This window comes from Truncatella angustata (assembly GCF_020726525.1).
Source record: "Truncatella angustata strain MPI-SDFR-AT-0073 chromosome Unknown BKA67scaffold_10, whole genome shotgun sequence".
NCBI classification, from domain to species: domain Eukaryota; kingdom Fungi; phylum Ascomycota; class Sordariomycetes; order Amphisphaeriales; family Sporocadaceae; genus Truncatella; species Truncatella angustata.
Window position 1 is genome coordinate 376268 of NW_025763390.1, and position 22689 is coordinate 398956.

Consider the following 22689-nt stretch of genomic DNA (forward strand, 5'->3'; position numbering starts at 1 on the left):
TTAAGTGCATGGCGGCTGGGTCACCTCAACGGAGACCCTGGAATGCTCCGTTGAAATGCATCATTGATTCGTTCAAAGCGGAGCGGCCGGTCAGCAAGACAAATGAGGCTTGCGGTGATCTGGGGACAAGCATTAGCGCGATCTTAGGTGGCTGCGGCCCCATAGACGCTGCTAAACTCAACTAAAATTGGCACGTTTGCCGGCAAATACGAAGAGATCGGCATTGACAACAACAAAAACCAACTCCACAGTTTTCACAAGCAACACGAGATGTGGTGGATTCGCACCAGAGAACGGCTGTTCGATTGCGGAACTCGGACCATGCTGATGGCGCTCAGGAACTATCGATACGATGTCACGATGTCACGTAGGATAACCCGGCAGTGTTGAATCTGCTGATACTAGGGGATCATGCAATCACATATATAGAGGCAACGTCAAGCTCCATGAGTTGGAGTTGTTTCCTGCCATCGACACCAATCTCAACAGCAAATAACTACATTGTCTCTTCAAACTCTAGTTACAACACATCAATACTCATTCTCATACCAAATAAACAACACCGTTGATCAAAATGTTCTTCTCCAAGATTGCCGGGCTCTTTGTTCTCGCTGCCGCTGCTTCAGCCGACACAGGTATGCTCTCTCTGAACGGCAAGAAGCCAGAATCCAGTTAACTGACATCTTTACTAGTCGCCTACGACACCGGGTATGATGATGGCAGCCGATCCTTGACCGCTGTCTCCTGCTCTGACGGCGCCAATGGTTTGATCACCCGCTACGGCTGGCAAACACAGGGCGCTGTCGCCAAGTTCCCATACATTGGTGCCGCTGCCGCCGTCTCCGGCTGGAACTCTCCCCAGGTATGTCATGATGAAAACCGATGCTTGGGTCTGATTGTGTTCTGACGTTGCCATAGTGCGGTACTTGCTGGCAACTTAGCTACAACGGCAAATCCATCAACGTTCTCGCCATCGACCATGCCGGTGCTGGCTTCAACATTGCCTTGGACGCCATGAACGACCTGACCAACGGCCAAGCTGTTGCTCTGGGTCGCGTCGATGCGACCGCCACCCAGGTTGCTGTCAGCCAGTGCGGCTTGTAAATTGACTATGGGACTCTTTTGCATTAGCGGCGTCACGGGCATTGAGCATTGAGCATTGGATAATGAGCATGAAAACAAGCATAGAAACTAATTTCTAATGATACACTCCTTTACGAAGATTGAGACAGCCTGTACTTTCCCAGCAATATGCAAATCGCCTGTAGAAATGCAGAAAGAGTGAAAAGTGAAACCTGAAGTTTGCTTCACTGCTTTCTATCAACCAATATTTGCTAACCTTCAGAGGTTGAATGAAAACAAATATCAGATATTCCTGCTACCTACAGGCATGCAAGTTTAAGAAGACCCATCCGCTGTATTTCTGTCATATTGGTCAAAGCTATGCCTCGTCTTCCCAGCGACCGGCTCGCTTCATGGCCTCTATAAATTCGTTCTTCATTCTTGTCGCAAACCCATTGTTCATTAGAACATCAAGACAGATTAGCGCGTTCGCCTTGCCAGCGCGCAGTGCCTCCCTATGTCCATATTCCAAGCCAGCTGCCTCCTTGAACTTGGCCGAATGTGGTAGATCGGCAGCATTAATATCGAACATTGCCTGGATTCCGGGACAGATGTAGCTACAGCTGCCAAAGTCGCTACGGTTGCAAGTGTTAGCCCAGAACTTGTCATTAATTACAAGGAAGCTTTGAACTTACGAGCTTCCCGACTGGTCGTGCTTTATCGCTGCTTCTTTCAACGGCAACATCTGCTTTGGGGATAAGCCTAGATGCTGGATCATGTATTGGCGATATTGTTCCGCTAGTGCTTCGTTGGTCACTACATCCTCGTATAGGGCAGTCCTGCAAAAGAACGTTAGTATCTCCTGACTTCTCGAAGATAAGGCGTGTGTTCTCACCATTCAAGCTCGACAGTGCATCCGGTTGCTGCGGCAGCGGCATGAAAAATTGGGTCGAATCGTCTCCTCAGCTCCTCCAACTTCGGCGAGGTCGGCGCTCTCACACTAAAGACGCCCTCAGCATAGTCAGGAATCAAATTAGGCGCCTTGCCCGCCTCAAGGATGACGCCCTGCACGCTCTCATTCTTCGCGATCTGCTGCCTCAGCAAAGCAATCCCGTTGTACGCCTGTACGATAGCATCGCAAGCGTTGCGACCTGTCCACGGCGCGGCCGCAGCATGTGCGGTCCTGCCGTGAAATCTGGCGCGCATCTTCCAGGAGGCTTTGGTGAGGCACATTGGCGTGCTGAAGTCGGGCATGCCGTGCGTCATCACGCAGGCGTCGAAGCCTTTCCATGCGCCGTTCTTGGCCATGATCCATTTTCCACCACCGGTTTCCTCGGCGGGCGTGCCCATTACCACTAGGGTTCCCGGCAAATCATGGGCTTTCATCACGGCTTCGACGCCTACTGCCGACGCTAATGTGGAAGTTGCGATTAAGTTGTGTCCACAGGCGTGGCCGACGCCGGGGAGGGCGTCTGTTATCGATGGTCAGGCACACGATCGTCTTGGATACAGGGTTGCAAAAGCTTCTCGAACTTACCGTATTCTGCGTTGAAACACACTATTCTTCCTCCTTCATGTAGGGAGAAGCGAGCCTCGAATGCAGTTTCAATGCCATAGACACCCCGCTTCACAGACCACCCCTTTGCCTCGAACCAGTCGGACAGTAATTTACATGCCTTGGTCTCTTGGAACAAAACTTCAGGATTGTTGTAGATCTGTACAGTTTAGCATCTCCTGCATCGCATCTTTATGGAGGACAGGAAGACCTACCTCCAAGTTCAAGCGCCTCAATTCATCGTTGGCGTTATCGATCGCATGGATGACCTCGTCCACTACGCCATCTGATTGTAGAGTGACATTTGAGTTTCCCTTGTCGGAAACACGCATTATCATTATTTGAAATTTGTATTTTTCTCGAGTTGAGTTTTAGTTGTTCTTTCTTGCAATTTTGGGGGCCCGAGGAGAACTATGACGCGAACCTGTTTGGGCATGTCAGGTTTTATGTTCAAACAGGAACTTAAGAACTTTTGTCTATAGACATGAACTGAAATTATGCCAATAAAATAAAACATTCTACCGTAGCTGGCTTCTTGTCCTCACAGGGTCAATACAGCACTGAGAGCGCACTCGGCCCTCGGCCGGACCGCTCGGTGGGACCGAGGCCGCACGATCTTCGTTATCTCCTCCTCCGCATGAGAACGCATGACTAAAGTAAATTGGGCCTGCATATACTTATCCACGATATCCAACGCAGCATGGTTTGCCAGGTTGTACCCACGAAACAGATGATAGTCGTGGGACCAAGACTGGTTCGGTTCATGTAACCCGATATAATGGCTATCTGGGGTTTGACCCCACAACCAGACCTTCGGACGGCAGATAGGAGGATTGTAGTATATAGGCGATAAATACACCAACACCCAGTCGTAATTCATTGCCGACTGTCCTTGTTTTCTTGATATACAGAAACTTCATCAATCTTGCCGCGGATCAAGCAAAGATGGCCAGCAGCGAACTCTACCCTAAAGGGCGGCAAAGCAGCAGCAATAGCGACCATGTCAAAGGCGTTTTAGAGAAGGGTCCCATCGACGGAGCAGATGTCGGAGTCACTGCTCTGAGAGGGGTCGTCACGGATATTGACCCTGATGGGCTGGTGGCGCGACGAGTGCTGCGAAAAATCGACTTGCATCTAATGCCGTTGTTGATGGTCACCTACATGATCCAAGTATGTGTCACCTCAATTCTTGACAGTTCTAGCCTCATGCTAAATTGCCTATAATTAGTTCCTTGATAAGTCTTGTGTCTCGTACGCCGCACTTTGGGGCATGAAAGACGATGCACACCTTATCGGAGCCGAGTATTCTTGGTTAACGACCATCTTCTACATTGGCTACCTAGTCTTCGAGTTTCCAGTTGGTTATCTTTTCCAGAAATTCAACATCGCTCGGACTTGCGGTATCTTCATCACTCTCTGGGGCCTCGTTCTTTTATGCATGGCTGCGGCAAATGATTTCGCTGGTCTTGCAGCAGCCCGGTTCTTTCTGGGAGCGTTGGAGGCCGGCGTTTCTCCTTGCTTCGTACTCATGACTACCATGTTCTACAAGAGGCGAGTGGTTTCACAACCGTTAGGAAAGTTGTTGTTCACCAGCTAACTATCATCCAAGGAGCGAACAACCTTTTAGGACCGGTATCTGGTTTTCCATGAACGGTTTTGCTCAGATTTTTGGTGGTCTGATCGCCTACGGGATCGGCTACATCGATGCCGCAGTTCCTGCCTGGAAGTTTCCGTTCATCATTTTTGGTGCTGCCACAATCATATGGGGCGTTGTATTCACGATTTTTGCACCTTCCAACCCAACCCAAGCACGTTGGCTCACTGCAGAGGAAAAGGAGATAGCAGTCCTTCGACTCGTTCAGAATGAGACAGGTATCGACAATAAGACATTTAAATGGTACCAGGTCAAGGAAGCATTGCTTGATTCAAGACTTTGGTTGATGAATCTATTCGTGCTGCTGAATTGCATTCCGAATGGGGCTGTTACAGCATTTGGACCCCTTATCATCAACGGATTTGGATATACTAAGTTCCAGACTACACTACTTGGTATGCCGAGTGGAGCAGCACAGGTATTGGCTCTGTGGATATCAGGGTAAGCTTGAGTTTGAGTTTGAGTTTGCAATCAGGCCGGTCACTGACAATAGTAACTATTGCAGTTATGTTGCAGCGAAAGCAACAGGCTGTAGACACTTCCTGATGATAGGTGGGGTTTTGGTCGCTATACTTGGCTCTTCACTCATCTACGCACTTCCTGAAGAGCAAGGCCTCGGGCGCCTTTTGTAAGTCGCATCCGAAAAAGCTTTGGTCTATCTAACGCTCCTTCTAGTGGCTACTACCTGATCGTCGGCTTCAGTGTTGCTTTCGTCCAGGGCTTGAGCCTAGTGCAAGCTAACGTAGCAGGGCGGAGTAAAAAGAATGTATTCACTTCAGCTGTGTTCGTCAGTTACTGTATCGGTAACGTTATCGGACCCCAAGTCTTTCTTGAAAGAGAGGAGCCGCGATACCACACTGGGTTTATCATCATTATTGCCTGTTTCGCGCTCCAGGTCCTGCTGCTCATCGGTATGTACCTACAAAATCTATTCGAGAACCGAAAGGCAAGCCCTTACTATCGCATTGCAAGTATTTAATAACACTAACAGCACTGCAGCGTGATCAAATCGCGACTGGAGAGGATGCTTCCGATACTGAACAGATTCTCTCAGATTTAACGGATGTAAGTAATGTTGGAAAGCTACAATTAAAAGCGATACTAAAACATCGGACAGAAAGAAAATCTTCATTTCCGATATGTTCTTTGAAAGCGGAGAGCACTCCTTTGAGAATGGAGGTTCTGCAGGAACTGATGAGTTGTGCCTGATGTGTACGAGACAGTTCTCTAGTCCAGCGTATAAACATTCATTTCAGGAAATGCGTCATCCCAGTTCTACATGTCATCAGTTCGCCATTTCAAAATGCGAAGGGAAAGCAAATACGAACCGCCTCATCCCAGAAACTGGGTATGTCAAATAAGGCGTTTGCATCCTTATCTAAGTTCCCGTGCTCCAGAACCTCAGGGGATAGCACGGTATTAGTTAGCAGCGCTAGCTTGTCCTGCTCTCTGCGAATATCAATGGCGGCTTCTACAGCTCCAGCTTGCTCAAACATCTCCGCAGCTTGATTCAGTGTCGGGAAAACCATTGAGTAATTTAAATAATGATGAGCAGCATTCATAGCCTTGAACAAAAAGTTTATCGCGTAGTAGGAAGTAATTCCGCTGTAGTCCTATATGTCTTTTCAGGCGTGAACACGAGTGATAGGCTAGGGGATTGGCCTCACCATAGTGTATCGAAGTCCTTTGCGGAGAGCATGCGAGTCGTATTGTGTCTTTATCACGAGAATGGCATTGTCCAAAGCTTGTTGAAGGTATTTCCGTCGTTTTAGATCGGGAGGGTTGCTGTCCGATATGGTGCCATACAACGCAAAGCCGTTGATGTATCTGCATTGCCAAAAGTAGTGGTCAGCGGAGCCTCATATACTGAGAGGATTGACTTCTGACATTTTCAAGAAGCTGTACGGAACGAGAAAACGATTTCGATCTTGTCGTCCATGAAATGTCTGATATAGAGGATTGATGGTGTTGTTAATGTCGTAAAACCACCTATCTATCTTTCCGTTGGCGTTATCCAGAAGAGATGTGACATCTTGCGGAAGAGGTGTGACGTGCAGTTTCGTGGTTTGTAGTTGAGCTTTAGTATCGGCTGGGGTTTGTGTTAGTGACCCGTCCAAAGAGTCAGTTGGTGATACAAATACCCGCAATGGCAAAGCTTTCAACATAAGCTGCTATTCGATGATCAACCGGTCGCGTAAATGGCGATACGAGAAGGTTCTTTACGTAAGGTAAGTAGTCTCTCATTCGGTTGATGACGAACGGACGATTGAGGTTTATCCTTGACAATCTCAAGTTAGCATTGGAACTTGCACCAATATTTCTATAGCCCTTACGCCAAATCGAAACAACACAAGGATAACCAGGTCCTTGCATGATCGACAGACTCTTCTGTCTGGTGGACGGTATTATCACCAAGTTGTAGCACAGCAGTGTTCAATTTCAGCTCTGCGGCGATGGAAGCAACATAACCCCAAAGGCGGGATCGCCCAGTCCATGCTGTCAGAAGCATCAATGCCTTTGTCGTTGACAGATCAGGGGTGGGTCCTTGAAACGTTCTCTTGACGATATCATCGGCTTCTTCGAGGAGTAGCTGATATTTTTCAGGCATAATGGCCCGAGAAGCAACAAGACATATTACCGTGGACAACAGGACATGTCTTCTGACAGTATCACCAGCTGGGTATAGCTGGTCATCCATAAAAGCAATGACGGAGGTGCAATTCTCGTCAAAACTACACGTTTTCAGTGTCAACGATCCATCGACTCGATTCAAGCATACATACAATGTTCGCAGATCGTGCCATTGCTCCTCGGTGACAATGTGCCTTGATACGAGGTCACTGTCATCACCGTTACTTTCCTGGACGACCTTTGATGGGATGACAGGTCGGACTAGCTCAATTGTCCTCTGAAGTGCTTGGATCTCCGCTCTGAGTTCACTTTCGACACTATCTAGGCGTTGTTCGAGCAAAGTCACCTTATCACTGTTCAAATACTTAGTGGTCATCAGGTGAGATATCACGCGTGCACTTACTTACCTCCAGCATTCATAGGCAATGCTGAAGGACGAGCAGCTCTTGGAGCAACGAAAGTACATTCAGAACTGGAAGTTCGACAACGTTGACAAGGGATTTGGGTTGGGCCCGTGCATCTGAGCTTTTGTTTTCTGCAACGCAGGCATGCTGAGATCGACCTAATCAACACTCAGTGAATGGCATACGTTGAGGGCGGAGGTGGACTACCTGCTTGAATCAGACATAGAGGTTGTGTGATTGATTGTTTGATTGAATGAAGCTGACCTCAACCATGTACTTTGCAACAGTCAAGATTGTTGAGTAGTGTCACCGTTGGAGGGAGATAACCGCTATCGGTGGCCAATGTATCGCCCAGTGGAAGCATCAGCGAACTAGGGTACCCGCTAAAGGCCGTTCGGCAAGTCCTTTGCTGGGCACCACTTCCTTATCGGCATCAACACTGTTGCAGTTGTAAGCCCATTGGGATGGCATCGGAGCTAATTGATTTGTATTTTCAACTTTTTTAGTATGATAGTTACACCTTGATCTCGGGTACTTGCAGCATGAAGTTCTACGGGCCGACAAGTCAACCGCTAGGACATTGCTTGTAGGTTGGAGGAAACAAGATGATGATACTATTGTGTACTTGTGCATTGCTGTTCCCGTGGATTGCGTAACATCACGAACACAGAGCGCACCGAGAATAGCAATGGAATATGAGAGCAGCGTAAGTCTCATCGATTTAAGAAACTGTGATCCTGCATTCATCTCACTCTTCCACGGTCAGTAGCATATAATAGCATATTTCACAAGCACTCTGAAGCAAGACACCACCTATTCTTGCCATCCGTGAAGATGGGGAATCAAATAACAGCACGGTTTCCACTTGTCCTTACCATTCGGACAACACTTGTGGTCTACTTTCTGGTCTCTCTACTTCAAATAGTCGCTGCTGGAGACGACCATACGGCGTCGAGTATCCTAGTCAACTTCAATATCGTCTGGAACTTGATTGCTGTGTTACTTGTCACATACCTTCCCAGTATCGAGCAGCCAACTCAGCCACCACAAGTTGACCATACTGAGGAGTCAGGAACAACTGACCCTGCACCGCACGCAACAGACGGCAACGAAACCCGCCCCAGGAATATTGCCCCTCTTAAAAAAGCACGGAGATTTGCTCTGATACTATTCTTCCCTATCATGGACTTTGCCTTGGCCACCGCCGACCTCGTAGTGGCTCTCAAATTTGTACACCACGACTATCTTATAAGTTATGGTTATATTGACAAGTACCCCGATTTGTCCCTCCGGTTGGTACCTCTGTGCGCCCTTGAATACACTCTTGTTGTTATGCAGTCCATTGGACTCTGCGCTGGGTGGATGAAGAAGCGAAAGCAGGGGTGAGGGTCGGCCAATCCAACTTGAGATGATATCAAAATGTGAACGACACTTTGAATGGATCACAGGGCTAAAGGTTTCAATTAAGACAGAGTGGGCTCTTAGAGCTACTTAATGGTTGTACTAGCATGTAATGTGGTTGGGATTTCGTATGTATAATTTGGGTTGTGCAAGCAAGAGAACTTCTGAGGAGGGAACTAAACTCAACTAGCATTGAGTAATAATAAGAATAGTCATGATGGAACGAATGGTAAAGTTTAAAATGGCTGGCTATTCGATGAGTTTGATGGGACGAGGAATAACGAGTATGCACGAAATTCTTAGACGGTTAATGGTTACAGACGGCCAAAGACAAAACTACTGAAAACATAAAACGACGAAGAGAATGGGGCTCGAACTGTAGACCTAAATATGTGATGGATCGAATAAGTCTAAAAGTCTACGGTCGTTGCCAAACCAGCTGCAGTACCAAATAAAAGTTGTCTAGCCGCGCAGTATCTGCAAAGCGACTGCCACTCGTCGTGAGGTAGCCGAACGCAATAAAAATTACAACAACTTCACCAGCCATGAACAGTAACAAAAAGAATATCAAAAATTCCCTGAACCACATAAAATACCACCCATACTGTCACCTACGAGCTGCGTCAAGCGGTGTGAGCCGCAACGCTCCCCCCCCCTAGGGACATTTGTTATCCGTGCTCAGCCCCAGGTAATACTTCCTACACATCATAGCTTCGAGTACGGAGATACAACAGGCCAAGAAGTTCCTCTACAGGTATCCGCTGGTGGGATAAAGCTCAATTATTTAGAACTATAAGACTGCCAGCTACACTAGCCGCTCATCACGTCCATCACTATCCGGCATATTTAGTCCCAGCGCACGAGTCGTTCCTTTTCGTGCTACCTACTTCCTTCCCATTACTTTTAAATTCAAGATCGCTCTTTCGTGGCAAATTCATCCAAGCACCCGTGGAAGTTTGTCACATCTTGACGCAAAACCTTCTTTGATTCTCATACCTCAGACGAGGTATACTTGTTGCTTTGAGCACATTGGACATCCAGCTGGCCGTCGTGAGAATCCTGTGTACTTGAAAAGTACCACCAATAGACCATATTTTCCAATTTATCCATTAATTTGGAATCGTAGCCTGAACGCGACAGAGACTTCACCGCAGTCGTCCAGACGCAACGAGGTCAAAATATGACTATACCACGTTCAAACAGAAGGGAAGAGGGAAAGGAATAGCCTCGTGATATGCGGGCAAGATATCAATCAGGTCAAAGATAGGTATGTTTACCAACTACCTGCCCGATCCCGCTCCGGACATCGCTCTCCTTCTCCCTCACGGCCTCCCACTCCTCCTCGAGCATGGAGAACATGAGGACGTCCCACCACCTGCGTTCGTGGAAGTGGCATTTCCTCAGCCTGCCCTCGAGGACGAACCCCAGCTTCTCGTACAGGTGCTTGGCGCGGTCGTTGTACTCGACGCACGCGAGGCTGACCGAGTGGATGTTGGCCCTCTCGAACGCCCAGTCCACCGCCCAGCGTATGGCCTCCGCGCCATAGCCGCTGCCCTGATGGTCTGCAGAGACGGCGATGGCCAGGACCGCCAGCCGGTGGTGGTGGCGATAGTTGCTCCCGGCCTCGTCGTCTAGGCTCAGGATGCCGATTGGTGTTGGTTGGTCATACGACGTGTTAGGGGGCAGGCAGATCATGACGCCGAGCAGCATGTTCTGGAGATCGGACAGCTTGGCATCGCTGCGGCTCCGGATCTGGGGCCGCAGCAGACTTGAATCGAGCGATGCGAAACTGACTGGATCGGACTGGACCTGGGTATAGAACCACTGCCTGTCTGCGTCGTCGTCCTCTATGGCCCTGAACAGCAGGCGTTCAGAACGAAATGCTCTTTGTAGTTTTGTAGTATTAGCCATCTTCGATTGGCGCCGGTGGGAGTACTATGATGATGATAAGAGGTTCGCCTAGTCCCCGTCACATCACGAACCTAAATAGAGTTTCATAACTTCCTGATTGTGGAGTTGCGTGACACATCGGAGACGCGAACGTTTACTTAAAAGCTGTGTCTTGGCCGATAAGCCGTAATTGAGTCACTGTTAGTCATTTCAATCATAGTTTCGGCGCTACTCATCAGGCTGGGAAAGGCATTGACTACACGCATAGTGCTAACCTAGCTAGCTGCATGTAAGTCTTTTTGACAAATGTATACGATTTTCGCTTAATTTGTATAGCATAGTGATTCAAATGAGGCTCCCTTGCATACATTGAAATCTAAAATATGGCTGTATGCGGAGCACAACTATGCAGTGCGTAGGATGACGCTGTTATTTACAGGTGTTATTACATATACAAAGCTTCACCTTATAGCTCCTTCTTCTCCAACAACTCTGCCTGCTCATCTGGCTCTGGTGGTGCCTGCAAACCCAGGAAAACCAGAGCAGCCACACCAGCCATGCCGGCAGCGCCCAGCGCGTACGCAACGTCTCTGCCAGCCCACCAATACACACTGGTGAACAGAATCGGGCCTAGACCACGTCCTAGTTGCCCCATACTTCTCAGCATGCCCAACTTGCCGCCGCGCTCATCGGCGCTCGCCTCCAAACTGCTCAGTGTGTTGAGTCCGCTAACAACCGTGGCCGAGGTGCAAGCCAGGAACGAAGCGGCCATGTAGAGATGACTAACACTACGACATGTGCACAGCAAGCTGAATGCGAGAAGACATGATAAGACGCCGCACTGGACGGATAGCAAAGGAGGCAAGCGCCGGGTGACACCGCCCTGCAGGACCGAGGCAATGAGCCCGACGAAGCCCAGTAGTCGACCATTGTCAGCTGCGCTGAAATGGAACAGGTCATAGGTCATGAATGGAAGCGAGAACTCCATGCCGGAGAAGAAAAGCAGAAAAACGAAGTGCACCGTGTTCAGAATCGTGTGCGAGTTCAAGCGCTGGATTGGTTGGGCCTTGGCCGAGGCAGGCTTCTTCTTGGTGGCAGGAGCATTCTTCTTTTCCTCAACCTTGCTTGGAAGTGTCTCTGGGAGTGCCAAGTAGAGATAGAGCGTTTCGGCAACGATAAGAAAGAGTGACACCCCGGCGGCTGTGGCAAAGGGGTTCTCCGCTACCGTCGTGATAGTGCTGAGATATGCGCCGAGCGCGGGCCCGAACGTGAATGCAATGGAGAAACAAGCTCCGATCAGGCCCATGGTCGCGCCACGATTGCTCTCGTCGGAGATATCGCTTGCGATGGCAGTGGCAAGCTGAATATTGCCCTCAGACAAGCCGCCCACGACACGCGAGGCCAGGAAAGTCCTGAAGTCTACCGCCACGACCCAGAGCAAGACAGACAGGATATTGCCGACCATGCTGACCAACAGAGCCCTACGTCTTCCATACTTGTCGGAAAGAAGTCCTATGACGGGCGAGGCAACGGCTTGAAGGAGCGAGAACAGACTGCCGAGGGCGCCGCCCAACAGAACGATGTCATATCTCGAGTCGATCGGTTTCGCGAAGGCTGACTTATAGGCATTGAGGCCACCGAGGATGCGCGCCAGCAGACTAGATTGCGACTCGGAGCTTGTTTCGCTGTTGCGGTAGAATTCGAGGAGTTTCGGGAAGAGCGGGAGAATAAATGTAAAAGAGATCTATCGATACCGCGTCAGCATGTGTTGGGGGACATGAGACATACGTTCACATGAGTCAAGTATGCCACATACCAGGTCGAGCAGCAGCGAGATGAAGATGACCTTGAGCACCCTCTTCCGGGTGCCTGGTTCCACGGGTGCCATTTTTGCGAGGTCGGCGTATAGAGTTTTAGGCGTATGCAATAAGATGTACAGCGCTCCAAGGACCAGCCAGAGGGTATAGAATAGAGAGGCAAGATGGTTGAAAGAACGATACTCTTATTCCACAAAGAGGAGTGAACAGCAACTGCAAATCGGCGAGAAGGTCATCTCAAAGAACACGAAGTCATTCCAGTCCCGGGGACGAAAACGTCAGCGGCAGCCCACCTGAATTAACTACGAGGGGGCCGAGCTGATTGATTGAGCTGTCGTCAAATCTCGCGTGGTCCATTGGCGAATAGCGCGCCTCGGAGTGGCTGTAGCCAACATGTTAGCCAATGTTAGCCAATATGTTATTAGCCCTTGGCGGCGGCATCCTGTCTATCCGCCGCCAAGTGCCCGCTAAATTCCATCAGGCAGCCCACTAAAACAGCCCCTGAACATCTGATCATCTCGCGCACTGCCGCATCTCGTCAACGTTCGGACGAGTCCCGTCCCGTGTCAGTGTTTCGATTTGGAGCTGAAGCGATGAAACAAACCATCTATAGTAGACTGACCTTGGGATCCCCACTGCCATCGGGTGACTAAGCGGACATTGAATTGGATTTCCACAGCGCTCCATCGACCAGCTTGGTTGAGTACTTACTCTTATCCTGGTACATAACAGATGAACGTCAGCCCGTGGGGTATCTCATCCTTCTAGAAGACTGCTAGTGTATCAGGTAAAACTTGCAAAAGCCCACATGGATACAACCTCAACCCATAACGTAGTGCTTCCGGGCCACGCTGGACGGCTCGGCGTCACCTATCAGGACAGCATCGCACAGTTCGTATTTCATGAAGTGATAAGCTATCAGCCATTTGCGATGCTATGGTATATCTACAGGCTATACAGGTAACAGAAAGTTATAGGAGCTCCATAATCAAACACGTCCAAGGTTAGTTCCTCAGAGCTTGGCCTTGCCCCAAACATGGCCCGTCTCGTCCTTGTACGACGCCAACAGATGTCTCTTGCTGTCGCCTCCATGGTTCACCTGGACGGGTCCAGCACTACTTGACTTCTCCTTCCGGTCCTTACTCTCAATGTATTCCCTCTCAGTCTCGCCGAGATACAGCTGCCGCGGTCTCCAAATCTTCACACCAGACGGGTTGAGAATCATCTGCCTCCAGTGCGCCAGCCATCCCACACATCGGGGCACAGCGAATAGCACCGGATAGAAGTCCAGTGGGAAGCCCATGGCCTGGTAGATTAGCCCAGAGTAGAAGTCCACGTTAGGATAGAGGTTGCGACTTTTCATGAACTCGCTCTTCCTTGCGTACTCGGCTAGAGTCAGCGCCGTGTCGAGAAGCTGGTTGCGTCCAGTGACCTTAAAGACTTCTTCCGCCAACTCGCGGATTGCGGTCGACCGTGGGTCCACGTTCTTGTAGACTCTGTGGCCGAATCCCACCAGGACACGTTCCCGCTTTTCGACCTTCTCCATAAATGCTGGTACGTTGTCAGGAGACCCAATCTCCATAAGCATGCGGATAGCACTCTCGGATGCACCGCCGTGCGACGGTCCGTACAGTGCCGCACAGCCAGCTGATACCATGGAGTACGGGTCTACCAAAGAGGACCCAACCTGAAGAACGGTCGCCGTAGAGCAGTTTACTTCGTGATCAGCGTGGATGATGAAGAGCGCATCAAGAGCTCTTTCAAGCACTGGGTGCGGCTGGTATTCGTGCCCTGACAGATGGTCTAGCAAGTACAAGAAGTTACCTGTGTACGACAAGCCCTGTGCTGGTCTGTTAAACGGCCGACCCTGGCGCATTCTGTAGGACGCCGCAGCCAGCGTCGGAGCTTTTCCTATGATCCGCAAAATCTGCTTGTCCAGCACCTTCAGCGCCTCCAGGTTGCCGGAAGCCGCATTGGTGTACAATTTCTGCCCAGCCAGCGAAGGGTTGGCCTCGGGGGCGAAAGATCCCAAGGTCGCGAAAGCTGATGTCAGCATGGACATGGGGTGCGAGTCATATCGGAACGACTTGAACATGTTTTCAATATCGCTGTGGATGTAGGTGTGATTCATGATCTCATTCTGCCAATTGTCGTAGCGAGACTGAGTGGGCAGTTCTCCGTAGATGAGCAAGTATGCAGACTCCAAGAAGTTGCTCTTCTTCACGAGTTGCTGGATGGGGTAGCCCCGATACCTCAACACACCCTCCTGGCCATTGATGTAGGTGATCTTGCTCTCAATGACTGCGGTGTTCATGTATGCTGGATCATACACACGGAGACCCTGGTTGGTCTCATCCTCTGCAGGACCACCATCTGCCTTGATCTTCTTAATGTCGGTTGCCAAGACAGAGTTGTGCTTGATAGGGAGTTCATACGCCTTGCCCGTCCTGTTGTCCACAACAGTCAGCGTCTGGCGCGGCGTCTTGCTGGGAACTGAGACCATTTTTGAAAACTGCTTGCAAGAAACAAGAAAATTTGAAAAGTAGATGCTTCCAAGGTCAGATGGAAGATGCGGCAATATAAGCCGAGCTACAACCCGTGGTGTGGTGGTTATCCTCGCGATGAGATTCGTCGGGTCTTTTAGAGTTGCCGGAGCTCCCAATGGGCCCGTGATCCAAGGGGTCCATTCCAGCTCAAAGGTAGCCGAGGTTCAATTGAGGAAAGTGGATCACGTGATGCTTCCTGTTTCTCAACAAACCGTGCCCACTCAACCATTCGATTGCAGAGTGCCCGATCTGGTCCATGTTTGCATTACTGTCGGTTCCCCAGACTTCAAAGCACTGCATGTACGAATCCGTAGTATGGGTGGACATAATGGCAATGGCATCAAGTGTGAGGCGGTACATTTTGCTGATGAAGTTCTAGCTTACGCCAAGGCATACGCCATGAACTTAAAGTCTACCTTACGGATCCGTACAGGAGCTGGAGTACCTACGAATTATGGATAGTGCACACAAACGCATCGTACCCTGGAGCACAGCAACTGGGCTAGCCATGCGATCTGAAAGCAAGATGCAGAGTCATTTTCTTCTCCAAATATCACCTCACTGCACGACTTATTCATCATATCAGAAAGGTCATTTGTCTGGCATCAATCTGTCATTCGCGTGTCGCATTCAATGCTTCCGCTCTTGATCCATCCAATCCGCTCTTTATGGGGAGTTACAGCATGCCGAAATGAATATACAGTGTTTCGGTGGACTCAGCGAGAGACCTAAGTGGACTCTACACCTGCGGTGAGTCCCTTCACCTCGTGGGAATGGGTAAACTCTCACCACGACGTGACTTGCCCACTTGGTGCAAAGAATTGTTTAGACAGTGTATGTGTAACATATGGACTGTAGATGGACTGTAGATGACCAGGCAATGTACAGGGCACGTCCAGCTTCTAGCGAGCTACCCAGGAACAAGATTAACATTCATTCACGCTTGTGCTCATAGATGAATGCTTGGAACTATCTATTTGAATAAGCCCAAATCCTCCCAGAACGTAGGGCCCTGGCGACATCATCTTGCCACGGGACTCCACCAATAATCATTCTCAATCTCGTCAACCAGCTCAGGCGACGACTCCCACTGTCTCGCAACAAGATCTTTAGCCCCCATATCAGCCCATCGACGCTCATCCCACATAACATAGCCCCATCGTCTCACTGACTGCGGCACGTATTCTCCGTAAATGTTGGCATACTTGCCACCCCACAAAAGAACCCACGCGATTGGCAGCCCGTCGGGCGGCGCGGTGTCTCCAATGAAGTTTATGGGGTCCCGCCTCTGCTCGGCCTCGTCCCTCGTGTTGGGGAAGTTAGTCGACATCTCACGCCGATCATTCTGTGCCTCAGACCCGAGGGCACTCCTTACAGGTGCATCCAAGTCCCGATAGTGAGTAAGACACCGCTGCATTTCAGAGACAAGCTTCTCGTGGTCGTCGATTCCTAATAGCCGTGCTGTCATCTTTAAGCCGCGGGAAACGGTGCCGTCCATGTAGCCTGTTTGTCGACAGTCAGCCATATTTCTTCTTGGCCCAATGCACTCTCAGATAGACTTGGAGTATGAAAAAGCACTTCTTGCATGCTTACTGTCATGCTCCATCTCTAGGTCGTATGATCCCTCGGGGTTATAAACCCCATTCTCGAGCCTGAACCTGGCATTCCTAGGGTGCAGATCTTTATTTATTTCATTGAAGGTGTCTTCGTATCTAAGCCTGACAAAGATATCAATGCATCCGATGGCCTCGGCTTCCCAAGGGTCAAAAATACAAAAGAACCAGTCATTAATTTCATGATGACGAAATGATCCGTGGCGTGGGGCTTGATTCTGGCCGAAGAGGTGCTGATAAGTCTCAAACCGGTAAAGAGCTCGGAAAACGCGTCTCTCCTCGCTTCTACTCAGTTCTACGTCGTGCTCGTCTTGTGCAGGAGAAGCTACTTCTTCTACTGCTACTGCTGCTGCTCCTTGCTGGCCCGTTGACGAGAGGGTCGCGGTATTGAGGTTTGCGAGTGCCCAGTTGCTATATAGGTGAGCCAGAGGCCGGGCGACAGACAGGTGGTAGGCCGCTAACCAACGGATACGACTGGCATGAATTGATTTGATATCTGGAACGGGAGTTGAACCTGACAGCCAAGCCTGATAGGTACTGAGAAAGTCGGTAATGTTCTTGTCAGTCCTGGGAGACCCAAGCTCACGCGCCCGAGACATGGCAGTAGCGTAGGCATCGATCAGGAAGCCATCCACTTCGTAGTCCAAACAGGCGGAAAGAATATTGTTACGGTTATCAAGGTATTGGGCGTGCAGAATGGGAGAGGCGCGGACGAGAGAGCGCAGCGTTGGGAGGTCTGGCATACTCAAGAGAAGCAGGGTTCTCAGCTCGGCGGGCAAATTCTCTAAACGTGATAATGAAAAACCCTCAGTCTCCTTGAGACGGTGCTTACTGCTAGCAAGATGCTTGGCTGTGCCGTCCTCCCAGTCTGAACTATGGCAATGACCTCGGCCGGCACCATGACAGTCAGTAGTTATAACGCCTGTAGCCATCTCTTTATGGGCGGCAGCGCAACGTGATAAAATATTATGATCCAAGAGGCTCAGATACTATCGGTGGGAAGACGGGCTCGAAGGAGCACTCTGAAGCTCGTCTGGATGGATGTAGTAATTAATGCCGGCGAGTGAGTGGTAAACCAACGATGAAGCTCATGGGGCAGTCGCCTTGTAGCACAAGCCACCTCGATGTTGAAGCCGGGCACCAAAAACAGCTGCCTTGCGCTGATTAGCGCCATAGGTAGTATACAGACCCCGCTGTGGCCATGATCTAAGCGCCGGGTCCAAAAGAGCAGCACATGCAGCCGGCCCACATCGTGGTAAGCAAGCAGATATGATTATACTGCCGCCTGCGAGCCGATCCCATTTGGCGCCGTAGTCATGCCAGCCCGTCTCCCTTTAGCCCTGCATTCACTGAAATTCACAGGCGGACGTGACTAGGTTACATACGAGGTATGTATGCCGCGGCCGCAATGAGGTAGCTGTAGCTGACTAACCTAGGCTTTATGAGGAAAGACCCGAACGCCTTAAGTACCCGGTCTACTAACAGCCATATCAGGGCGCCCGAGGACAATCTTAATTCGGCAGAGCAAGCCCAAAGAGAAATCGATATCCAAAAGAAGAGTACGACTAAATCTCTGCTTCCTCTTGAAGGTACTCAATATTGAAACTAGAGAAATGATCACAATGTTGAGGCTGCCACAGAGATCGCGAACGCCATGGCTATGGCGGCTAGGCAAGCGGCTAGTTTTAATAGGCGTTGAGTTACTACGTATAACAATCGGCTGGTTGTTCGAGCCAAGACTGTATAAAAGCTACACATTTCTATAAAACGGGCTAGGGCCGGGAAGATATGTACTCACTATATTTAGAATTTAAAGAAAAACGATTAACACGTAGCTCTACAGAAGGGTTTATGAACGTGTGATGTTAGTGATGATCGTAGACTTCCTATCAATTGAACATTGTGATTCCTCTATGAATCTCGACGATAATTAAAAAGTGCAGCTCGATGGCAACACTTGATTTTACGCCATATATATGTAAGAAACCGACCAATCGACATATGCGCCAACCTTCGAGCATATTCGGGTGTTCTTGGCAAAACTCTGAATGACGATGTAGGTCGTAACAGGAACGGACGCCAGCACGGCCGACAGAACAGACTGACGTGACATACTCGCCATTATCCATTCAGTGTTCTGCTATAACGAAGTCATTACCCAAAGCACGTAGGTGGTCGGATATATGATCGCAAGTCCAGATTGACATTCTGCATAAAAGCTGAAGACCAGGCGGAAGAGCCCCTAGACTTGCTCTATAGCTGGCGACTGCAATCTGAGGTAGGTAGTGTACACAGGCCACGCCAGTTGCCCTGCCATAACTGGAGCTGCAGCTACACTTGCAGTGCCGAAAGCTGGATTGAGGGATACTCTAGGCTAGAGTGTTCAAATTGGCGGGTTGGGGCACTTGATCACGGCAGCCCAGACCGCAACACAAAACGTTTTGTGGAATTGCAGTGCGATTGGCACTAATGCCCTCGATATTATTACTCAAACGTTTAAGAACTGGTACTAGTAATGTACATCTTGGGGAATCCAATGATTTCCCATTCGCCTGTTTCAGTATTCAATGTCAAATTGGTGGGGTTGACCTGGCCACCGCGCAAAGCACCAGCTTCAACTGAACCGCCAGCAATCGGACGCGACAATCGGTTGTCGCCGCTCAGAACCGTGAAGTTTGCGAGTGGTAGATTCCACGGGTTCCTTAAGGCAACACTCGGAGAACCTTCTCATCTTTAGTTTTTGTTCGATGAGTATCCCACGCAATATTTTACGTACCGTAAAACTCAGCAGTGGCCTGTTCAGGGGTCAAGCTGAGGAGGAAATAACCACGGTAATAACCGTCCTGCCACTGTAACTCAGAATTCCACTCATCGTCGAGACGAGTCTGAGCCGCAGCTCTGGTCGTCAATATGTTGCCGCTTGCTCCTGAGGAAGCCACAGCAGTTCCGGCAAACTCGACTCCTATGGCACCCGCACCAGTACCGTTGTTGTAGTCTTTGGTACCAACCCACGCAAGGTCAGACACCTAACAGATCATTAGCGCGAGGCGTCGTTGAGCTTTAAATCATCTTACCCAATTCTGGTGACTGTCTCCAGCCAGGAACAGGTTGTTCTGGATATTGTTGTCATACAGATGCTGGAATGTGCGATTTCGGTTGGCTTGGTAGCCCTGAGCTTCGTCAGTATTGATTATTGCAGTGTGGTATCTGCGACTCACATTCCAGTTGTCGCCGTTCCAGCCAAAAGACTCTCTGATGCGAGAGAAGATGATCTGATCTCCAATCACTCGCCAGGTGGCGTTTCTTTCTGACGATACTGTGAGCTGGTTATAAAACCATTTCTCCTGATGTGAGCCCATGAGAGAACGTGAGGCTTCATCCTTAATGATCTGGATGTAGTCGTCATTCCAATCTGGAATTTATGTTAGTTTACATCAAAAGTTTTGTTTACTTAGAAAGAGGCTCACCCAGAGAGGTAATGCTTCGGTCGTAGTTACGGGTGTCAAGAATGATCAGGTCAGCCAGCTTGCCCATCTGGAACGATCTCCACACACGCAAATTATCGTCAAGATCAATCTGTCTGTCCAATTGTCAGAAACAATGTGTTAGATGATGCGAGTACACTACTGACCTAATGGGAATCCACTCGAAATATGCACGGACAGCGTTCATCTTGCGCTGGTCTACACTGATGTTGGGGCCATCATTCCGGAAAGACTCCTCGGTGTTGTTCAGAGCGCTGAAGCCATCTCTGTAGCCGTTATTGGCCACTTCGTGGTCATCCCAGGTCGGGATCCAGGCAAAATTCTGTGTTAAGAGAAGCAGGTCTGGGTCAGTACGGTACTACTCCTCGTCAGCAATGTTTCTAATTGGTGCAACGCGTAACATGGCTTACTTGGCCGATACGGGTGCGGTAATCCCACAAGCTAAAGAGAACATTGGCGGGTTTGTGGGCACGCTCGCCCTTGTTGCCATTCTCATAAATGTAGTCACCAAGATGGATGACGAAATCGTGCTCATCCTTTCTCGCCGCATTTCCATATACGTTAAAGTAACCATTTGGGTAGTTGGCGCAACTAAATACTGCAAACTTCAGCTCTGACACATCATCATCCGCAGCAGGGGTGGTTTTAGTGCGACCGAGCGGGCTGGTGATGTTGGTGTTACAAATATTGAATTGGTAGTTATAAGTCGAAAATGGTTGCAAGCCAGTGGCTTCAACCTGCAAGAGATTAGTTGATTGTGCAGTCTTCTTTCAGAAAAACCGACATGCCTTGACTGTGTAGTCGATATCGCTTGTGGTATACGCCTGACCCTGCGACACGACGTTGCTGTCGTTGGTCGGATATTTGGACTCACTCGACCCAAAGACCTTCCACTGAACACAAATCGGATTGGCGCTAGCCTTGATATATTTCTCCGTTTCGTGGTTGTAGAGATCTACTGTGCCCTGTACTGTAATATTGCTCCGGTCTGAATCTAAATTAGGTGCGACTCGAGTCCATAAGATCACACTCTCAGGCCATGGATCCCCAGAAGCAACGCCATGAGTGAAGTTCAGCTCTTCGGCCTTATAAGCTATAGCATCTCGTTTGAAGGCACGTCTCGTAACCTTGGGGACATTAACACCCAGGTTGATATGCCGCCCGTGCTTGGATGGACTGTCATAGTTGAGGTTACTATCGAACGAAGCGCTCACGAGGGACACCAAGAAGGCGCCTGCTGTACCGGCCCTTGCTAAGCCATGCATGGTGATTGACGAAAGTGTATGCATGCTACAACCCTTCAGACCGACAGAATGGCCGGCTTTTATCCTCTTACCCAAGGCCGATTTTGACCTCACGCTTGCTCGCATCCATTCCCGTCCAGCATACGCAGCAGCGGGGCAATATTTCTGATCGCGTCACTTTGTAAGCCATGCATGTCGCAAGCACGATATCATAGACCGCATATTGCAAGGTAGTATTTCCAGATGATGTTGGAAATAATCACGTAGTGCAGTCTTGGCATACATATTCGGAGCTGAACAAGCTTGCAAGGGCACCGCCCGAACGCCCAATTACTGCTGCTGCTTACCTGCACGTACTCTTTAAGTCGCCGAGTCTTTTGACAGAGACAAATGCTCTCCCAGGGGCAACGTGTGATAGCATCGGAGTTTGATTGGCGAATGCCCGGAATTATCGCGCGGGGTGGGTCGGGCTATAGAATGATCGGCAGTGGGGCCGGGCACCATGGACAGCGTTTGAGTTCCTCGGATTGTCGTCGCAGTTACATCATTCAGCCCTTGTACCATTTCTCTGGAATACTCGAAGGATGGCTTATTAGCAGATCGCTGTCCTTATGTGACTCGTTGCGACTAGGACTATCTATGATCTCTAGCTATAGAAGAAAACCCATTTTTGTCAGTCATGCCAAGACGATAGTGTAGGAGAAAGATACGCAACTGATATACCATAAAGCTATGTGGTGCCATAAGATGTTCATAATCAATGAACAGTACTTGAATCGTCTTCTCGGCCCAGAGAAGATGATGCGTCTTATGACCACGGAAGTCGAGGAGCGCGCACTGTGCATTGGTAAACAACCCAGAGCGCTATACTGTGCGCAAATGGCATAACTTTGAGTTTTGCATATGAGGTCGGTTGACTTTGGCTGAAGTATAATTCGCATTTGTAACTGCTGCTCACTAGACAAGGGAATATCTTGCTCATGACATCGGCTCGCTGGGTAATGAATTTGGAAACCATCGACTGTGCTCATGCTGAGCAATGGCGAAGTATTCATCGACATGACAAGAATCCACATTGTAATTGCATATTTAATTGTTGCAGTTCTGCTCAAACCCCTTGATCGCCCAGTATGCCGCCTAGTGTGGCTTCTCCTATATGTCGGCTTAAACGCCATACCGACAAGGTATCTTCCGTAGTATTCCTCGATTGCATGGTGAGGCCGTCTTCTACATTTGGCAATTAAATATCGTTGAAATTTTGTGTACATGATGGGCTCGCGAAAGCCATACTTCGAGAAGGTGGGTTCGAGATCGACGACTTTTGCTGAGACATAATAGAGTCTCTGTTGCGGTTCATGGTCTTGGGTATCCTTTGCTAGCGCTTGGG

General features: G+C 49.4%; 11 protein-coding genes across 11 annotated transcripts; 3 read left to right on the top strand and 8 right to left on the bottom strand.

The window, feature by feature from the left end:
• Positions 1 to 574: 574 nt before the first annotated feature.
• On the top strand, positions 575 to 1104 carry BKA67DRAFT_663744 (SnodProt1; the record flags this gene model as incomplete). Its single annotated transcript, XM_046108238.1, has 3 exons — positions 575 to 635; positions 693 to 862; positions 919 to 1104. The coding sequence occupies 3 exons, from the start codon at positions 575 to 577 to the stop codon at positions 1102 to 1104; spliced, it is 417 nt and encodes a 138-aa protein (XP_045952379.1).
• A 337-nt stretch (positions 1105 to 1441) lies between these two features.
• Positions 1442 to 2955, bottom strand: BKA67DRAFT_540864 (uncharacterized protein; the record flags this gene model as incomplete). The annotated part of the gene is made up of 5 exons (XM_046100828.1): positions 1442 to 1697; positions 1758 to 1901; positions 1958 to 2534; positions 2600 to 2777; positions 2833 to 2955. 5 exons carry the CDS (start codon positions 2953 to 2955, stop codon positions 1442 to 1444), a joined length of 1278 nt encoding a protein of 425 aa, XP_045952380.1.
• A 333-nt stretch (positions 2956 to 3288) lies between these two features.
• BKA67DRAFT_639313 (major facilitator superfamily domain-containing protein) lies at positions 3289 to 5621 on the top strand. Its single transcript, XM_046105732.1, has 7 exons — positions 3289 to 3787; positions 3846 to 4168; positions 4227 to 4712; positions 4777 to 4899; positions 4947 to 5217; positions 5271 to 5336; positions 5389 to 5621. The coding sequence occupies exons 1-7, from the start codon at positions 3563 to 3565 to the stop codon at positions 5419 to 5421; spliced, it is 1527 nt and encodes a 508-aa protein (XP_045952381.1). The 5' UTR covers positions 3289 to 3562; the 3' UTR covers positions 5422 to 5621.
• Positions 5499 to 7322, bottom strand: BKA67DRAFT_663747 (uncharacterized protein; the record flags this gene model as incomplete). Its single annotated transcript, XM_046108239.1, has 8 exons — positions 5499 to 5546; positions 5600 to 5884; positions 5939 to 6098; positions 6159 to 6360; positions 6413 to 6549; positions 6605 to 7003; positions 7055 to 7255; positions 7306 to 7322. The coding sequence occupies 8 exons, from the start codon at positions 7320 to 7322 to the stop codon at positions 5499 to 5501; spliced, it is 1449 nt and encodes a 482-aa protein (XP_045952382.1).
• A 417-nt stretch (positions 7323 to 7739) lies between these two features.
• On the top strand, positions 7740 to 8935 carry BKA67DRAFT_582591 (uncharacterized protein). Its single transcript, XM_046104007.1, has 2 exons — positions 7740 to 8016; positions 8073 to 8935. Exons 1-2 carry the CDS (start codon positions 7995 to 7997, stop codon positions 8690 to 8692), a joined length of 642 nt encoding a protein of 213 aa, XP_045952383.1. The 5' UTR covers positions 7740 to 7994; the 3' UTR covers positions 8693 to 8935.
• A 1029-nt stretch (positions 8936 to 9964) lies between these two features.
• Positions 9965 to 10618, bottom strand: BKA67DRAFT_595389 (acyl-CoA N-acyltransferase; the record flags this gene model as incomplete). Its single annotated transcript, XM_046105159.1, has 1 exon — positions 9965 to 10618. The coding sequence occupies one exon, from the start codon at positions 10616 to 10618 to the stop codon at positions 9965 to 9967; it is 654 nt and encodes a 217-aa protein (XP_045952384.1).
• Positions 10619 to 10938: 320 nt separating this feature from the next.
• BKA67DRAFT_582593 (major facilitator superfamily domain-containing protein) lies at positions 10939 to 12700 on the bottom strand. The gene is made up of 2 exons (XM_046104008.1): positions 12414 to 12700; positions 10939 to 12341 (listed from the first exon to the last, which is right to left on the bottom strand). Exons 1-2 carry the CDS (start codon positions 12483 to 12485, stop codon positions 11064 to 11066), a joined length of 1350 nt encoding a protein of 449 aa, XP_045952385.1. The 5' UTR covers positions 12486 to 12700; the 3' UTR covers positions 10939 to 11063.
• A 617-nt stretch (positions 12701 to 13317) lies between these two features.
• BKA67DRAFT_582595 (citrate synthase family member) lies at positions 13318 to 15057 on the bottom strand. The gene has a single exon (XM_046104009.1). It carries the CDS (start codon positions 14915 to 14917, stop codon positions 13427 to 13429), a length of 1491 nt encoding a protein of 496 aa, XP_045952386.1. The 5' UTR covers positions 14918 to 15057; the 3' UTR covers positions 13318 to 13426.
• A 924-nt stretch (positions 15058 to 15981) lies between these two features.
• On the bottom strand, positions 15982 to 17505 carry BKA67DRAFT_663752 (uncharacterized protein; the record flags this gene model as incomplete). Its single annotated transcript, XM_046108240.1, has 2 exons — positions 15982 to 16463; positions 16554 to 17505. The coding sequence occupies 2 exons, from the start codon at positions 17503 to 17505 to the stop codon at positions 15982 to 15984; spliced, it is 1434 nt and encodes a 477-aa protein (XP_045952387.1).
• Positions 17506 to 17679: 174 nt separating this feature from the next.
• BKA67DRAFT_582600 (uncharacterized protein) lies at positions 17680 to 18408 on the bottom strand. Its single transcript, XM_046104010.1, has 3 exons — positions 18214 to 18408; positions 18010 to 18162; positions 17680 to 17961 (listed from the first exon to the last, which is right to left on the bottom strand). Exons 1-3 carry the CDS (start codon positions 18329 to 18331, stop codon positions 17951 to 17953), a joined length of 282 nt encoding a protein of 93 aa, XP_045952388.1. The 5' UTR covers positions 18332 to 18408; the 3' UTR covers positions 17680 to 17950.
• A 661-nt stretch (positions 18409 to 19069) lies between these two features.
• BKA67DRAFT_595392 (PhoD-like phosphatase-domain-containing protein) lies at positions 19070 to 21347 on the bottom strand (the record flags this gene model as incomplete). Its single annotated transcript, XM_046105160.1, has 8 exons — positions 19070 to 19296; positions 19350 to 19599; positions 19648 to 19743; positions 19792 to 19985; positions 20041 to 20153; positions 20205 to 20416; positions 20469 to 20795; positions 20847 to 21347. 8 exons carry the CDS (start codon positions 21345 to 21347, stop codon positions 19070 to 19072), a joined length of 1920 nt encoding a protein of 639 aa, XP_045952389.1.
• Between the last annotated feature and the right edge of the window lie 1342 nt (positions 21348 to 22689).

Coding starts and splice junctions, on each gene's coding strand:
- BKA67DRAFT_639313 (XM_046105732.1), top strand. CDS start 3,563: ATGGCCAGCAGCGAACTCTACCCTAAAGGGCGGCAAAGCAGCAGCAAT. Junction 5,218..5,270: donor ATCTATTCGAGAACCGAAAG/GCAAGCCCTTAC, acceptor ACAGCACTGCAG/CGTGATCAAATCGCGACTGG. Junction 5,337..5,388: donor TTCTCTCAGATTTAACGGAT/GTAAGTAATGTT, acceptor AACATCGGACAG/AAAGAAAATCTTCATTTCCG.
- BKA67DRAFT_582591 (XM_046104007.1), top strand. CDS start 7,995: ATGGAATATGAGAGCAGCGTAA. Junction 8,017..8,072: donor GGAATATGAGAGCAGCGTAA/GTCTCATCGATT, acceptor TTCCACGGTCAG/TAGCATATAATAGCATATTT.
- BKA67DRAFT_582593 (XM_046104008.1), bottom strand. CDS start 12,485: ATGGCACCCGTGGAACCAGGCACCCGGAAGAGGGTGCTCAAGGTCATC. Junction 12,342..12,413: donor TCTCGCTGCTGCTCGACCTG/GTATGTGGCATA, acceptor CGGTATCGATAG/ATCTCTTTTACATTTATTCT.
- BKA67DRAFT_582595 (XM_046104009.1), bottom strand. CDS start 14,917: ATGGTCTCAGTTCCCAGCAAGACGCCGCGCCAGACGCTGACTGTTGTG.
- BKA67DRAFT_582600 (XM_046104010.1), bottom strand. CDS start 18,331: ATGTGTAGCTTTTATACAGTCTTGGCTCGAACAACCAGCCGATTGTTA. Junction 18,163..18,213: donor AGCCATGGCGTTCGCGATCT/CTGTGGCAGCCT, acceptor AATATTGAGTAC/CTTCAAGAGGAAGCAGAGAT.